The following is a 16,501-nucleotide window of genomic DNA, read 5'->3' on the forward strand; positions in this document are numbered from 1 at the left end:
CACTTTGTCTGTAGATGTGAGAAACGTCTGGGTTAAACGCCGATCATCAACTCTATGTCAACAGGCGGTGTCAGGCTTACGACGTTCAGTGGCTTGCTCACTTCGGTCTGACTTCTTTTTCTTGTAGTAGATGAAGGATATGGACGGGACTTGGAAGACACATTGCCCAGCTTCGCAGGTAAGTAGACCTTGGACCTGCGATATCGGCCTCTCCGGTAGAAGTCTTGGGCTTGGTTACTGTGGGTTAGCAGTCTTTGTCATACATGTGAAGGTTGAAGTGGCATTGCTTCCGCTCTCCTTTCGAGAACAACAGCATTCTTCGGTCCTGGAAAAAGTCAATAACCATGGAAAATGTCGGTCCAATCTTGTTCATATGAAGAATCGGTATTTGTGCCACAAGAATCACCGCGCGGCGTTTGACTCCACGCCTTAGATTTTCACGCCGAGGAAGAAGGGCAGTAAATGGATGTATCCGACTGCAAGAGCGATCTCGGTGTACTCCGTAGGCATTGTGTTGATCCCAAGGTTATCAGAGTGGCGTTGTCTCATGCATCTGGCGAGCTCACAGTTCAGCGGTCAGGTTGTATTTGATTGAATATCCTTTGACCGTTCTTGATAAAAGACAAAGAGTGGTCAAGTTCTTTCGTGTAGGCTCTTTCCAACCGTACAATATCGTTAGGAAGCTTTCAAGCCGCCTTGTTCTTTCCGTTCTTCTTAATGTTATTATTGCTTTTGTTGCTTATGTGCGTCATATTGCCACAAGAACAACCATAGTTTCAGACTGAAGCGGATTTGCTGGGATTCAATCTGGTCGTAGATCAGTTGTGCCCACATGTAGCTTGATCGAGTGACAATGAGATTTGAAACACTGCTATCTAATTCTATGAGTTTGGGCAATACTTAGTGCTGTTGCTAGGCAGAAATTGCTGTGACTTCTGTCCCAATGCTCAGTACATGCCGCAAATTCTGATGGTATACAAGCATTGACATTGTACAGCTGTGGGTGTAGAGTTGGTTGACAACTGATGCGTCATTATCGCTAATATCGAAGTTCCTTATGTTCTTATGCTCGCTCTATACGGAATGAGCACGTGGCAGTCAAATCAAGCTACGTAGGATGGACAGGAATCGAATATCGTCTTTACTACCCAATATTGTAGTTAGATAGCTACATTGAGTTAGGACGGTATTTTTGTGCTCCAAGGGTGAGGTGCAGAGGTACCAGTAACATATAGAGCTCTGAGTACGCGCGCTTAGACTTCTTCACGTTACTAGTATACTGTTGGTACTTAGTGGACAGACAGTATACTACACTGCCACTACTACTATACCTGTGAGTAAATCCTTCCTTCATGACTGCCATGTGGCATGGCTGATGCTATAAAGATAAAACACATATTTATACTACCATAGTACCTATTCGAGAGAGCAATGCAAAATCCGAAACAGAATTTGCTCTGCCAGCTATGAATTGGTGAATAAAATTTTAGAGGTCAGTGTTTCAGCCTAGTAGTAAGCTGTAGTACTATCAATTCCGAACATTATACTAGGCAGTGGAACTACAGCTAACGCTGGTACTTACTTCAATGAACCTTTATCAAGTGAGGTCGAAGAATGTTGGCTGCCAATATATATAATCAAACACCGCGGGTATCAGTTGAGCTAATAGCTGGCCGCAGAGTAACAATTTCCGACAAACCGTGAAGATACATGGTGTTTACAATTGCCCTGTTCCAAAAGCAGCGACCAATTGGACTACTAATAACTTCAAAGCCATGAGAAAAGCCAAATTCTACTTAAGCACTCCCTGGCACCAATTCTTGTGGGGCTAAGACATGACAATGGCCCGGTCCAGCCGAAGAGCGAAGACAGGCTAATCGACCGGCCGCTGCCTCCCGGTCGGGAAGAGAGAGCGAAGAAAGTTAGAGCAGCACTGCCCACTTGCCCAGGACAGGACAGGACAGGACAGCTGAGAGCCTGAGAAAGGCCATTCCGTCACTGTCCAATTGCACTCGGCGGGAAAAGCAAAGTCGCGCCCGTCGACTCAGACGGAACAAACTGACTCCCCCCGAAACAATCCCGTACCCTCCCCCCCGCTAACGATGGTTTGGTACCACCGCCGCCAGTGACGTTGGCCGTAGCACTATCTCATCGGACTCGAAACAGTCTTTTTCCTCAAGTGCGGAAAGAGCTCGACGTGCGGCTTGGGACTCCGTGCGTCTTCTAGGAATTACCTAGCCTTTATGGTGGATCTTGACTGGGACTCTCGCTCCTTCAAACCCTCGCCGACACACAATTGCTGATCCTTTGGAGTGCGCTATCCTTGCTTCCCCTCCTACTCCTCCTCCTCTCCTCCCACTTCGACGGGTTCATGTCAGAACAACTGTGCGTGGATTGATTCCGTCCGCTAAAGCTCCCCAACCATCACAACTACCAATGCAGACCGTCTCCATTATTACGCCAAGTGCAGGTTCATGGTGTCTGATGGTCGCTTGCCGTCAGATAGGTAGCCGGGGATAAGACTCAGCGGCGCGATGAACCAGCCTACCTCCCTTCGCTCGCCGTCCCCTTCTTCGTCGATCGATCAGCCCGCCGTTGAACTGACTCCCGTCGTTGAGAAGCTCAAGGTCATCTGCGGTGAACATGACATCGACCCCTCACTAGCTGCGACAGCAACCGAGTGCCTACTACGGCTTCGTCATACCTTTATCGACAGTGACCATCCTCGCGAAGCGAAAGAGGACTTTCGACATCTACATGGCTTTCAGACGCTGCTGGATCTGCTTCAAAAAGTCACAGAATGCTATACCCCGGATCGGTTAGCGAAGGAAGAGAGAAAGTGTCTCCTGGCCCTTTTTAAGGATACATTGGCGGTTCTGGCAGAGGCGTTAAAGGACCATCATGGGAATAAGAGATATTTTGCGGCTCGGGTACCTGGAGGAGGGAGTGCAGCCCTAGAGGAAGCTCTTGCTCTTCTGGCCCAAAAGGTGGACTGCGTGCAGGGAGACATAGAACAATTCTATGGTGGGATTTTGGCAGCGATCCTTTGCCAGGAAACCGTTGCCAGTATATTCACAACGTTGGACTCCAGATTTCGATCGGCTCCAGTGCTACTTCCGAGTGACCTCAAGGCGGAGGTTGATCGATGCGTAGGAACGTCAGAGACCATCGAAGTATCGGATATCTTGGGGCCTTTCATTCGAGTATGGTTGTCCCGGACTTCATCTTCGTCGTCAGAACACCGTCTCCTTCGGTTAGCTGTACCGGCATGTCTTTGTCAACTTGCCCTGCATTCCCAGAGAAACATCACCATAATGCATGCTACAGGTGTGTTATCGTGGATCCTTCCACTTCTGGTCAGCGATGAGCGTCTGGAACAGGAAAAGCTATTATACCGGGAGCTCGCGCGACTGCTTTGTACCCAGGGGATAAGCAATCTGGAGGACGCAGTTTTCCTCTATCAAAAAGCCCACAGTTGCCCAAAGGTCTCGCGCTTGCTGGTTGATGTTCTGAAGGCCTCTAAAGAACCCGCATCCATACAATTCGATCTCTCCCTGCATGGGTACTGTTCCTTGGAGTTTTCTACTCTGGGGCGCTCGTTCCCCCCCGCAACTTCCTCTGGGTACACACTTTCAGTATGGGCTCGCTTCGACCAATTTGATTCAAACACACATACAACAATATTTGGGGCTTTCGACCCTAGTCAGACATGTTTCCTACTTGCATATCTTGAGAAAGATACCCGGAACTTCATATTGCAGACCTCGATACGGGGGTCGCGCCCCAGTGTCCGATTTAAATCCATCGTCTTCGAACCTGGTCGATGGTATCATATCTGTGTTGTCCACAAGAAGCCCAGACCGCCGTCGTATTCCCGCGCCTCTTTGTTCATAGATGGCGAGTTTGTCGAGCAGCTGAAGATCGAATATCCGTGTATGCCTGCTGCAATTGCTCCTAACCGATCTGCTAGGGTCCAAGCATTTTTTGGCACCCCTCAAGACCTGGCTATGAGGCTGGGGAAGGATGTGTCTATGTCTCGATGGTCATTGGCCAGTGCAATCCTTTTCGAGGAAGCTTATAGCGATGACATGATTGCCGTCTTTTACAACCTCGGACCCCGCTATCATGGCAACTTTCAAGACTGCCTTGGCTCTTTCCAGACATACAAGGCTTCCGCGGCTCTGAACTTGCGCAATGAACATTTACACCCCGGTAAAGAAGAGCAGTCGGATATCGTTGTTGCTATCCGGCGGAAAGCAAGTACCCTTATCCGCGAGGCTTCCATATTGCTGAACGTTTCGCCTCTCGCAGTGCTAGACGACGACGACAGTAATACCGTGGACGAGTCCCGGCTGATAAAGTGCTTATCAAAGCAAGCCGCTAAAAATCTACATCAACTAACCAAGTCCGGAGGGAATGCGATAGTAGTTAATGGTGCTACACCTGCTATCAATGACGCACTGACTCAGGCACACGGCATTGGGGTCTTGACAGGTGACCCAGTAGTTGCGGTACCACGCTCTCTGGATGATGCAGGTTGGCGTATTGGGGGTTGTGCGGCTGTGCATCTGAGCTTGCTCCATGCAGCGGACACTGGGGAGTCGACCTTGCTAGCGGTCGAGGCACTGTACGAGGCAGTGCAAGACAACTGGAGGAATAGCGAGGCAATGGAAAAGGACAATGGATACGGAATCCTTGCGGTTTTGTTGCGCGAAAAGCTTGGTTTGCCGTCGGGAGCTGCTCCCACAACGTCGAAGACGCCGAGCGTTTGTGCCAGCTACGAGGAACGGTCTGCATTAGCCCTGGCACTTCTGCGCTTGACGTTGAAATTTGTTGGGTACGACTTCGAGCAGCCCAACCGCTCCATTATTACAAATCCGTTGGCGTACAGGGTCCTACTCGTCGACCTAGAAGTATGGAGAGCTGGTGAGGCAGCTCTCCTCGAGTTGTATTACTCTCAGTTTTGTATATTTGCCAGTGAAAGTAAATTTCGCCGGTTCAATGCAAAGCGACTTGCTCGCATGCGTGAGTCTTCCCGAACAACCTTGTTACGACTCGGTTATGCTGATGATCAATAGGCGTCAACAAGAAGTTACTCGAGGCCCTCAAGGTAGAGGAGTGTACCCCCGAAGCCTTGCGTCTATACACTGCCGCTTTTGGATCCCTTATGGAGAGCAGCTTGTCGGCGGATTTGCTTCGATCATTATCTCTCTTTATCACCTACGCTCTCCATAAGCCGAAGGAGTCAAGTAAGCTACAGAAGAAGAAGAGCATGAGATTCAACGCAGGCATGCGGCAGCCGGCGACTTCTGACCCGAAAGCTAAGTACGTGTCGAGCACTGTGATTGCCACGGAAATGCTTCGGATGTATTGTTCGTTACTTTGCAATGCACATGATCTTGGCCCCATAAAGAAGTTCGCCAAGGCCGTTACTAATAAGGTCGGGTCTAATTCTCTCCTCGCTAGTAGGAAATGATTACTGACTTCATTATAGTGGCTTCTATATCTATTGTGTGAAGACGAACCGGAGATTGTAATTCTGGCGACAAAAATCATAGCTCGTTTGTTGGTCACTCATGGCGGCCACTATGACAAGAAATTCACGGAGAAAACAGGGGGTTATATTATCATGCGGCATTGCTTGCGAAGATGGTGGAAAATACCGGCCGTATGGTCCAGCTGCTTTGCCATATTGTTTGGCCTAGACGTCGGTAAAATGATCGTTGACAGGCCCTTCAGTCAAAATGGACTTTCGGATGCCTTCCTATCCGGCGGTCACTTGCAAATAACATTCCCTGAAATTTTTCCAGTCATCGCTGAGATGATGCAGAGTGCCCTGAAGAAGACAGTCTTGACCGACGATAGTTCGCGGTCCGACGCACAGGGCCTTGCGCATCTGGTTTCCAGTGGTCAATCGACCAAGCAAACCATGTTCTCTCACACGGCCGCAGCAACGGTGGCCGAAGAGCAATTGCTTTTCAATACAGTAACTGACTTCTTTGCTACCTTGCATGTGAAGTCTCAAAGTTTTCGCGAATTCACCACGCAGCCAGAGTACATTCAACATCTGTTCTACGTGCTGTTTCCAGTGGTAGTTGGCTGCGACGCAACGAGCACGGATGCTGAATTAAACCCTCGTGCGGCTAGTCTTGATTTTGGAGATCAGAATCTGGTCCTCCGCCCGCGCTCGAGAGGAGCCGCTTCTCTGCGAACAACCACCGTGGAGCAACCTGGAGCGCGCGATGACACTGCTGGGGCACATGGCCGCGGTTCCTCTTTTGTGCTTGTCTCATCTGATCGGGGAACCTCTCTACCATCATCCGCGCGCATTATTCACGCGTATAATCCGAGAAAGATCGAGGATGTGGGGAATCCCGAACACCCCTTCGTCATCAGCATACTCAGTTTGGCTCTTTCCGTCTTCTCGGAGCAGTTATTGGAACGGAAGGACTTTTCTGGCCTTGGTCTCTACCTGAAAACGCCACCGGGACTGCTCGAACACCGTGCACACTTCAACTCGTGGGTGTTGAAGAATTTCCTTTTGACTGTGCAAGAGGTCATCTTTTCCAAAGTCCAGCTACTTGCAGAACCACGCGTGCTCACCAATTTGGGACGATTCATGACACACCTTGGGGAGGCAGTGTTCGAAGGTTGGTTTGTTGACGGGGCGGCTGCAACTCTTGAATTCGCAGGGGCAATCCTCGAGTATCTGCAACGGCCCGATGTCTCTTGTCTCAAGAGTATAAGGCTCTGCAGTCAAGCTGTGTCCACAATTCGGTCGACTGTATTCCGCGTCGTCTTGCTTCGGCTATCGGAAGTCGAAGGCATGGAAGCTCTTTCGTTTCTGAGACGCCTGTCCTACTGGCAGGTGATTCTCCTTTCTGGCGACGCTCAATCAAATCACCTGCAGCTGCTTTGTTACCTCTTGTACATCAAGCTAGACGACGGAGACGAGAATGTGCGCCTGGCTGCAGCAGGGCTTTTCCGAATTCTGCTAGTACAGAAACCTGCCGACATGGCTACCATACTTAGTCAAGTGTCAATAACCCTACAAAAGCGGCTGTCTGCTGGATTCGAAGCTCTAATGGGTATGGATGATGCGGCTTTCTTACGGTGGTTTAACGATCGAGAAGAGGACCTACACTCTTTATTCTTTGGTGTCATATCTAAGCATTGGGAAGACTTCGTTCACGAAGAGAATTCCAAGATCGAGACTTCGTCGCGTAACCGAATTTCTAAACGCCAGGAGAAGCTGAAGCAATGGAAGCACATAGATAGCTTCGGTGACGAAGTGACACGCAAGCACCTCGTGACGTTCCCCCACTGGGCATCGAACATATCAGGATCGGAGTTTCTGAAGTTCCAAAGGGCGCTCCAGGACCACCAAGATGATGCTGTCTTCATGTGGACGACCTTTTCAAGGCTTACGTTGGATCTACGACGGTTCGGCGGTCTTCTGGCCGAGGATAAGGAGCGAAAGTGGCGCTTGGATCAAACAGAAGGACGGAGCCGTATGCGCCTTCGCATAGTACCCGATGAGACTGATGAGAGGCAAAATTACCAGCCGAAACGGAAGGCATCTGAGCCTCCCGTGATCAAAATTGACACGGACGTTCGACCTTCATCCAGTGCTGGTACCCTCGGGTTGACCCCTACGGTCGCGAATAATGAGGCTGGAGAGGGTGCTTCGCAGGGCATTTCGCCAGATAGCCGGAGTATGCTCGAGGATAGCTTCGAGATGATCGAAGATCCGAAGGCTGATCTTGAAGATTATGAGGACAAGAACCGAAAAGTCATGCGGAGTCTCCATCGCGGCGATCAGGTCGAGGGTGTGTGCAACATGTCCCGTATCATTGGTTTGGAGGCGTTTGAGGGGCTTCTGATCCAAGGAAAAGATCATATCTATATCCTGGATAACTTCTTCCAAAGATCTGACGGCGAGATTGTAAATGTCTGGCAAGCTCCGTCAGACGAACGCGACCCTTACGTCCGCATGATTGCCGGCCGAGAATCCAGTGAGCGCAAAGCACAGGAGCATGAAACAAGAAGCTGGAAATGGTCTGATCTGATCAGTATCTCCAAACGGCGCTTCCTGTTCCGTGATGTGGCGTTGGAGATCTTCTTCACCGATGGGAGTAGCTATTTACTAACACTCATCTCGTCGCGAGCCCGAGATATTCTATGTAGTCAGCTCGCGACGAAAGCTCCCCAAGTGACCGGTAGTGTTGGCCACGCGCGTCCGGAGGATGTTTGGAGGTTTGAAACCCTTCGCAGTCAAGACGACGCACCGCAATCTCTCGGGTCGAAGTTTGCTAGCGTTTTCGGCCACTCTCCGCTCTATCCAGCTACGCGCAAATGGGTCAAGGGTGAAATTTCCAACTTCCACTACCTTATGCTGATCAACACACTTGCGGGGAGGACTTTCAACGACCTGACACAGTATCCCGTGTTCCCATGGGTACTTGCCGACTATACAAGTGACGAACTGGATCTGAACGATCCTAAAACGTTCCGTGACTTGTCCAAGCCCATGGGGTGCCAAACGCCAGAGCGAGAGGCGGAGTTTAGAGAACGGTATAAGGCTTTCGCCGAAATGGGGGATGACGACGCTCCCCCATTCCACTACGGAACGCACTATTCTTCTGCGATGATCGTGAGCTCATACCTGATCCGACTGCAGCCTTTTGTCAAATCCTACCTTCTCCTTCAGGGAGGTACGTTTGATCATGCCGACCGCCTCTTCTACTCGGTTGGAAAGGCATGGGAATCTGCGTCACGCGGCAATATGTCGGACGTACGAGAGTTGATACCCGAGTTCTTTTATCTCCCAGAGTTTTTGGTAAATTCCAATAAGTACGATTTCGGGCTCTTGCAGAACATGACAACTGTGATTGACTCGGTGGAGTTACCGCCCTGGGCCAAAGGCGACCCCATGATCTTCATTGCTAAACACCGGGAGGCGCTGGAGAGTCCGTACGTGACCCAGAACTTACACCATTGGATCGACTTGGTATTTGGAAGCAAGCAAAAGGGAGAGGCCGCAGTCGAGGCAGTAAATGTCTTTCACCATCTGTCCTACCAAGGTGCCAAGGACATCGACTCTATTGATGACCCCGTGGAACGCCTTGCTACGATCGGTATCATTCACAACTTCGGGCAGACACCGCATCAGATCTTCAATCGGCCTCACTTACAACGCGAAGATCCCGGACATCGAACGCCCCGACTGGATCGGCTTGCCGAATCGCTGACACAACAACCCCTTGCGCTTCTTGGTGAGTATTTGACCATGATATGAAACCATATTTCCGTGTTAACTAATGTGGGGATAGATATTGGCGAGCGAGTGGCCTCTTTATCGATGAAACAAGACCGTCTGCTGTGTGCCGCTGCCTTGCGACTCAACATCCCCCCTAGCTACGACAAGTATATGGAGTGGGGATTCTTTGACGGCAGTGTCAGATTCTACTCTGCGGATAGCCGAAGGGTATGAAAGTCTAGTTATTTATCTTTTGAACGTCCTGTCAGAAGTATAGCAGCTAACAAGACTCTAGCTACTGGGTCACTTTGAGCATCTTCATATCGGCCAACTGTCCTGTGCGATCTTCGCAGATTCTCGAACGTTGGTAACCGCCGGCGCCGACTGTACGGTGTCGATCTGGACCTTCACCTCATCCATCAAGTCTGTTGATCTACAGCCCACGGGGTCACTATTTGGACACCGATCCCCGGTGACTACGCTTGCGGTGTCACGGTCATTCAGTACGCTTCTGTCGGCATCAACGGACGGGCAGATTATGCTTTGGGATCTCAATCGGCAGTGTTTTGTACGGGAACTGCCAGGCAACGGGCCTGTCGATGTAAGAATGCTGTTTTCCCACACTGTTCTATCACGTCATGTATACTAATGCCGGTACAGTGTGCTCGGATCAACGATGTGACGGGAGAGATCATGATTTGTCGACGCGACCGAGTCAGCCTCTACACGCTAAACGGGTCACTGCTCCTGGAGCAAATTCTGTGTGATTCGGTGGACGACTCAATCATGACGTGCGTCTTCTACGAAGGGGTGAACAATGAGTGGCAGGAGCGCGAGCTGCTCTTCACTGGACACCGAAGAGGCGTCGTCAACGTAAGAGCCCTATCGTACTGCCACGGACCTCAGGTGCTAATGTTAATCAAATGCAGATTTGGAGCAAGATCATCCATCACGGGCGGTTTGAGTTGGAGTTGATTCGGCAACTGCACCATGTGGACAGTCACCGCGACAATGGAGCCAATATCTCGGCGGGGATTAGTTGCATCATGGCCCAGCCACACGTGGTGTATACTGGCGATGAACTGGGACGAGTGGTAAGTGTGGCTGACATTCTGGGGTATAAAGGGTTAGATCGTGTATGCTGACAGGGTGTCTAGTACGAATGGAGCTGTGTCCAGCGCCGGTGAGGAGGGCCGTTGTTGTCAACTACTTTTACAGTTGATCTGTCTACCACCGGGGAAAAAGTGGACTCCGCGGAGGGCCTCGGATCGAGTCCACGGAGAAGGAGGTCATCGTGGGATGGACCTCGTCTCTTTCCCATGTCGGTGCCCCACCAAACCTCCGGGCATGTCTGACTCTGATGATCTTGTCTACCGATATTGTATGCGCCGAGTACTCCAATCCCGTAAACATATCTCTCTGTCATTATGCTACCTGTCTCATACTGAAGACGGAAAGAACGCGTTGGAGAGGTGCGAGCGACTCCAATTGTAGATGTTGTCGTAGCAAGAGGGCCGCGGAGCTGGAATAGCTGACCGTGGGGGAGAACGGAGCTACTGTTTTAGAACCGTTACCTACTTTAATCAAATACCTCTGGGGGTGGTGGGATAAAGACGAGGCCAAGCCGTAAGGAGAAGAAGGCATTCGAAACGCAACCCTATTTCCGTGACTTAGTATTGAACACGGTTCGCTGACAAGGCCGATTATGCTGGCTGGAGGAGGGGGGAATCTCCACCGGAAGGACTGCTGTGCTCCAGAGGGAATAAAGGGAACACCACGGAAGGAGGGGTGGTGGACAAGCTCCGGTGAGGGAAAAGGAGTGGGAAAAGAGGAGCAGTGTGGACCGGGGATTGCTGGTCGGTTGCCGGAGCACTCTGCGCCGACCAGCCCGTGCTCTCTCTCTGTTGTATGTATGAATTAATGAGAGAGAAGCTGATGGAAAGAGAGAGGTAGTAAGGAAAGGGATCAATGAATTAATGGTGATCAATCAGAATGAGAGGATGTATATTGCGAATGGAAGGGAAGAAAATTGAATTGATGTGAATGGAAGAGATGGGAGGGAAAGGAAAGGATGTACCATAGATAGATATTGCTGGGTAATGCTATGATAATACTCGGTAATTATTGTTGAGGCGAAAAAGAACCAGAAGGGAGGGAAGGGAAGGGAAGGAAAGGCATAGCGTCATCGGCCCTTCTTGCCCAGCTTTGCCCCACCATAACATTTTGGTAAGGAAAGAGCAACCCCTCCTCACTCTGACGGGCCTCTCTCGTTGCTGCTGCTGCTGCTGCTCTCTGCTTGGTTGCTCCGGCTTCGTCGCCACGTTCTCCGTTCCCCTTCTTATTTCACTCTCCGTTTCTTCCGCTTCTGACCTTCTTCTTCTTCCTCTTCTCTTCCTTCTTCATACTATCTGTCCAATCTCTCTATACCCCTCTCTCCCCATCTCATCCTACTTTTATCACCTTTCATCTTTCTATCCTCAAACCTCCACCATGTCTTCTTCTCTCGAGCAGCTCAAGGCCACCGGCACTGTAAGTCATTCATTGCTTTCCCGACATCGCCGTGTGATCTTCGCAACATCGCTAATCATTCATCTTCTCATCAATTCAGGTCGTCGTCTGCGACTCCGGTGACTTCGCCACCATTGGCAAGTACAAGCCTCAGGATGCTACCACCAACCCCTCCCTGATCCTCGCCGCCTCCAAGAAGCCCGAGTACGCCAGCCTCATCGATGCCGCTGTCGCCAAGGGTAAGGCTGAGGGCAAGACCCTCGACGAGCAGGTCGATGCCACCCTCGACCGTCTGCTGGTCGAGTTCGGCAAGAAGATCCTCGAGATCATCCCCGGCAAGGTCTCCACTGAGGTCGATGCCCGCTTCTCTTTCGACACCCAGGCCTCCATTGACAAGGCCCTCCACATCATCAAGGTATGCCAGCAATGTTCTACTTACAGAGGCAAGTTGCTAACGAATTGCTACAGCTCTACGAGGAGAACGGCATCTCCCGCGACCGCATCCTCATCAAGATCGCCTCCACCTGGGAGGGTATCAAGGCCGCTCAGGTCCTCCAGTCCCAGCACGGCATCAACTGCAACCTGACCCTCATGTTCTCCACCGTCCAGGCCATCGCTGCCGCTGAGGCCGGTGCCTACCTCATCTCTCCCTTCGTCGGCCGTATCCTCGACTGGTACAAGGCCGCTCACAAGCGTGACTACACCGCCGAGGAGGACCCCGGTGTCAAGTCCGTCCAGAGCATCTTCAACTACTACAAGAAGCACGGCTACAAGACCATTGTCATGGGTGCCTCTTTCCGTAACACCGGTGAGATCACCGAGCTGGCTGGCTGTGACTACCTGACCATCTCCGTAAGTTCTCCACTTTTTTCTATATCTGGTACCTAGTACATAAATTAACATGATCTAGCCCAACCTCCTCGAGGACCTCTTCAACTCCACCGCTGCCGTCCCCAAGAAGCTCGACGCCGCCAACGCCGCCGGCCTCGACATCCCCAAGAAGACCTACATCAACGACGAGGCTCTCTTCCGCTTCGACTTCAACGAGGAGGCCATGGCCGTCGAGAAGCTGCGTGAGGGTATCTCCAAGTTCGCTGCTGACGCCGTCACCCTCAAGGACATCCTGAAGCAGAAGATCCAGGCATAGATTGGGAGACTGATCTGATGTGTGCATTTTCGTGATGACCTTTTCTTTTACTATTATTCCCATGTGTAAAATTGATGACCTGAAAAATTCGTTTGGGTAGATACGAATTATGATTATCATATGCCATTGCCTGCCATTATACTATAAAAATACTATAGATTATGTAAACGCTTGCACTAGAGTACCAAGTTTTCAAGCCGCACCACCATCGACATCGTTCGTATCGTAATCATGCCTGTTCAGATCCACTGGTATCACATTATCAGCGCCTGCCTCCCTCACTTGATCCCATCGACTTATTATCACCCTTCCAAGTAATGCCACCCTTTATGTGAGAGGTAGATAGAGTTGACAGTATACTACTACCCATCCAAGTAGAAGCAAAGTAAATATCACCACCACGTGATATAGAAAAGCAAGAAAGTGAAAGTAACTGAAGCGATCCCTTAATGAGGTATGTTATGTTGATCGCACAGTTCCAGCCCTATATCCCATGAGAAGAGAGAGGCGATGGCGTCGATAATTCAGCACCAGAGGAAAAGAGAGAGAGAGGCATAGTGCCAGTAGAGTGATTAGTATGTAGCTATAGCGATGAAGATAGCGACAGTGACTGATCATTCGCTAGATAGCTAGTAGTAGCTCAACGGGCGCCCTTTTTAGAGTACTCTACGATACTATATATCACAAGGGGCCCAAGGCCACCCCATCTTTGGGCCACAAGAAGCCTAGTCATCCTCATCTTATCATCATTCTCATTCTCGGATGAGATATCGGAGGATGTCGATGGTAAATAAGTAAGTAGATTTCCAGGACACCATTGTGTATATTTCGTGAAAGGATTCAGTGTCGAAGAACAGCCTGCCAGAGAGAGAGATATATATATAGTATGTGAAGCACCAGACGCGAAATCGTCATTGTCGAAGATGGTGTTATGATTAGGGATGCTATCGTCACCCTCTTCTTTGTTGTTCGGTCCTTCCTTTTGGAAGAAAGACCAGTTATGTCGAATATATTAGCCCGGACGCCATCGTGGTCGCTATCTTCTTCGTCTTTACCGTAGAACGGAAAAGCACACGATACTAGAGATAAAACCACGGACACCGTCAAATGGGTCCCTGTCGTTCTTATCATCGAACGAAGGCCGGAGATATCGATATTAAAGGCCCAGACGCCATCGTGATCATCATCATCATCTTCGTCGTCAACATCGAAAGAGATGACGAAGGATATAAAAGATAAGACCCCATATAGCATCGAACGGGTCACTGCCGTTTTTTACCATCGGATAAAGGCTGAAGATATTGAAAATAAAACCCAGACGCCATCGTGATCATCATCATCTTCGTCGTCACCATCGAAAGAGAAGACGAAGGATATTGAAAGTAAGGCCGCAGGCACCATCGAATAGATCACTGCCGTTCTTGCCGTTCTTATAATCGAACGAAGGCCGGAGATATCGAAACTAAAGGCCCAGACGCCATTGTGATCATTATCTTCTTCGTCACTATAGAGAGGAAAGACGAAGGATATAAAAGATAAGACCCCCACACAGCATCGACCGGGTCACTGCCGTTTTTAACCATCGAGCGAAGGCTGGAGGGATAATAACTCGAACCCCAGATATCTTCGTAGCAACTTTCTTCTTCAACTTTATTATCGAAGAGAAGGAGCAGGTACTACCATGATGATAGTATCCGTCATCTTCGCCATTGAAAGAACAAGGCTGAGAGATATTAGTGTAAAATGCCCGGCGTCGACATATGTATCTTCCTCCTTCTCATTCTCTTCATTCTCCCTGATGAAGAAAGGGCAAATATATCAAGAATAAAGCCCCCCACACCCATCAAAGGGGTCACTGCTGTTCTCATAATCGTTAAAGAACCGAGATATGTAAATGGAACCCCCGATATCTCCGTACAGATCGTCTTCTTCATTCCCCCTCACTGAGGAGGATGTCATAGAGATATTTGAACTTTATAAGACCCCAGACGCCATCGAAGAAGTCGCCTTCATCATCGCCATCATAAGAATAAGGCAGAGAGATATCGAGAATAAAACACCAGGCGCAGGCGTAGATGTCTTCCTCCTGTTCTTCTTCTTTATTGTCCGTAATGGAGGAAGGACAGAGATGTCAAAGTGTAAACCGTCCAAGTTGATACGGGACGAAGGTCGAACAGACAAGAGTGTACACTCCTTAGCCAAGTCCCCTTTCTTTTCCCGCAAACGACCCGCTATGCTGGTAGTCACCGTTATCGGTTATTATATCGCGGTTCCGAAATCTTTATCGGGGTTTATCCTCTTCGATATCCTCATTTTCGAGAGGAAAAGACAAGAGAGATAAATTTTATAAGTTCCCGATGCCATTGTAGATATTATCTTCGATTTTACCATAGAAAAGCGAAGAGAAAGATATAAGGGTTTGAGGTTTCCCCAAGCACCATGGGGGTCATCATCGTCTTCTTCATCGGAGAAGTTTCCAGAGATATCAGAGAAAAAAACCCCAGAGGTCGTTGTAATAATTGCCTTTATCATTGCTATTGATAAGGAAAGGCAAGAGAGGTTAATGCTAGGAATCCAACCCTCCAGACGTCGTCTTTGTTTCCACGATTAAAGGAAGGCCAGCAGATATGAAAAATAAAACTCTAGACCCTATGGTGGTCATTCTCTTCATCATTTTCGATGGGAAAGACCAGGGAGATAGAGATAAAATTCCAGATGCCATTGTAGATATCATCTTCGCTTTCAGTATAGAAAGAAGAAGGGAAAGATATAAGGTTATACCCAGAGGCATCATGGTCGTCGTCATCTTCTCCATCCCCACCACGAAGGGAAATGTCAGAGAGATGATTATTGTGACCGCATCGCCGGCCAATAAGGTAAGCCACCTAGCCTAGGAAGTAGCTCAATGTGACCCCTTCCTTTCCTTTTCGTTGCTTTCATCGAGCAATATCAAATGAAATACAGCCATTCTCTGGACTCAGCTAGTCTTCTAAGAAATAACACAGGCCAGCATAACTTTGTCTATCAGTAGATAGGTTAGACACAATTGATGGACGGATAGATGTATAGTTGACCCCGATAATAAAGGGGAATACCGCATTCGCGATCCAATCATATACTATGTTGTTGATTGGGTTCTCGCGTGGTGTAAGTAATAGTGATAAGCGAGTATATCGTGACTCTGTCCCTCTTCTTTTGCTGATAAAAAGGTGGAAGTGCGATAGAAGAGAGATTATGAAGCATTGAATATGCGTTGGTCCAAGCGGTATCGCTGAAGATGGTACTGCAGTTATCATAACTCTACCCATCGATAGGAAAGAGGTAGAGAAAGGCAGACAGATAAAGGATGAAAGGGTAAGTCCTTTTCTTGATCCAATCACATTATGGGTTCGTCGATTGAATCCTCGCGTGGATTTGATATACTAGTGATGAGCGAGAATGTATTATGCTTTGTTCCTCTTGTTCTGCTGGTAGGAAGGAGAAGGGGGAGCAGAAAGATAATGGAGTGATGAACAAGTCTTTGGTCTCCTTTGTGTTATTGAGGATGATATCGTAATTCAGCTCTTCCCATCATCAGGAAACAGGTG

At 49.2% G+C, this 16,501-nt stretch overlaps 2 protein-coding genes across 2 annotated transcripts; both read left to right on the forward strand.

Annotated features, from left to right (window-relative positions):
• The first annotated feature begins 2,332 nt into the window (after positions 1-2,332).
• BO88DRAFT_273102 (Beige/BEACH domain protein) lies at positions 2,333-9,974 on the forward strand. Its single transcript, XM_025702369.1, has 5 exons — positions 2,333-5,025; positions 5,079-5,440; positions 5,495-9,275; positions 9,333-9,487; positions 9,555-9,974. Exons 1-5 carry the CDS (start codon positions 2,535-2,537, stop codon positions 9,906-9,908), a joined length of 7,143 nt encoding a protein of 2,380 aa, XP_025563812.1. The 5' UTR covers positions 2,333-2,534; the 3' UTR covers positions 9,909-9,974.
• Positions 9,975-11,521: 1,547 nt separating this feature from the next.
• Positions 11,522-12,914, forward strand: BO88DRAFT_487465 (sedoheptulose-7-phosphate:D-glyceraldehyde-3-phosphate transaldolase TAL1; the record flags this gene model as incomplete). Its single annotated transcript, XM_025712542.1, has 4 exons — positions 11,522-11,788; positions 11,868-12,182; positions 12,236-12,619; positions 12,678-12,914. Exons 1-4 carry the CDS (start codon positions 11,750-11,752, stop codon positions 12,912-12,914), a joined length of 975 nt encoding a protein of 324 aa, XP_025563813.1. The 5' UTR covers positions 11,522-11,749.
• Positions 12,915-16,501: the final 3,587 nt, after the last annotated feature.

This window comes from Aspergillus vadensis (genome assembly GCF_003184925.1).
Source record: "Aspergillus vadensis CBS 113365 unplaced genomic scaffold BO88scaffold_9, whole genome shotgun sequence".
Lineage (NCBI taxonomy): Eukaryota > Fungi > Ascomycota > Eurotiomycetes > Eurotiales > Aspergillaceae > Aspergillus > Aspergillus vadensis.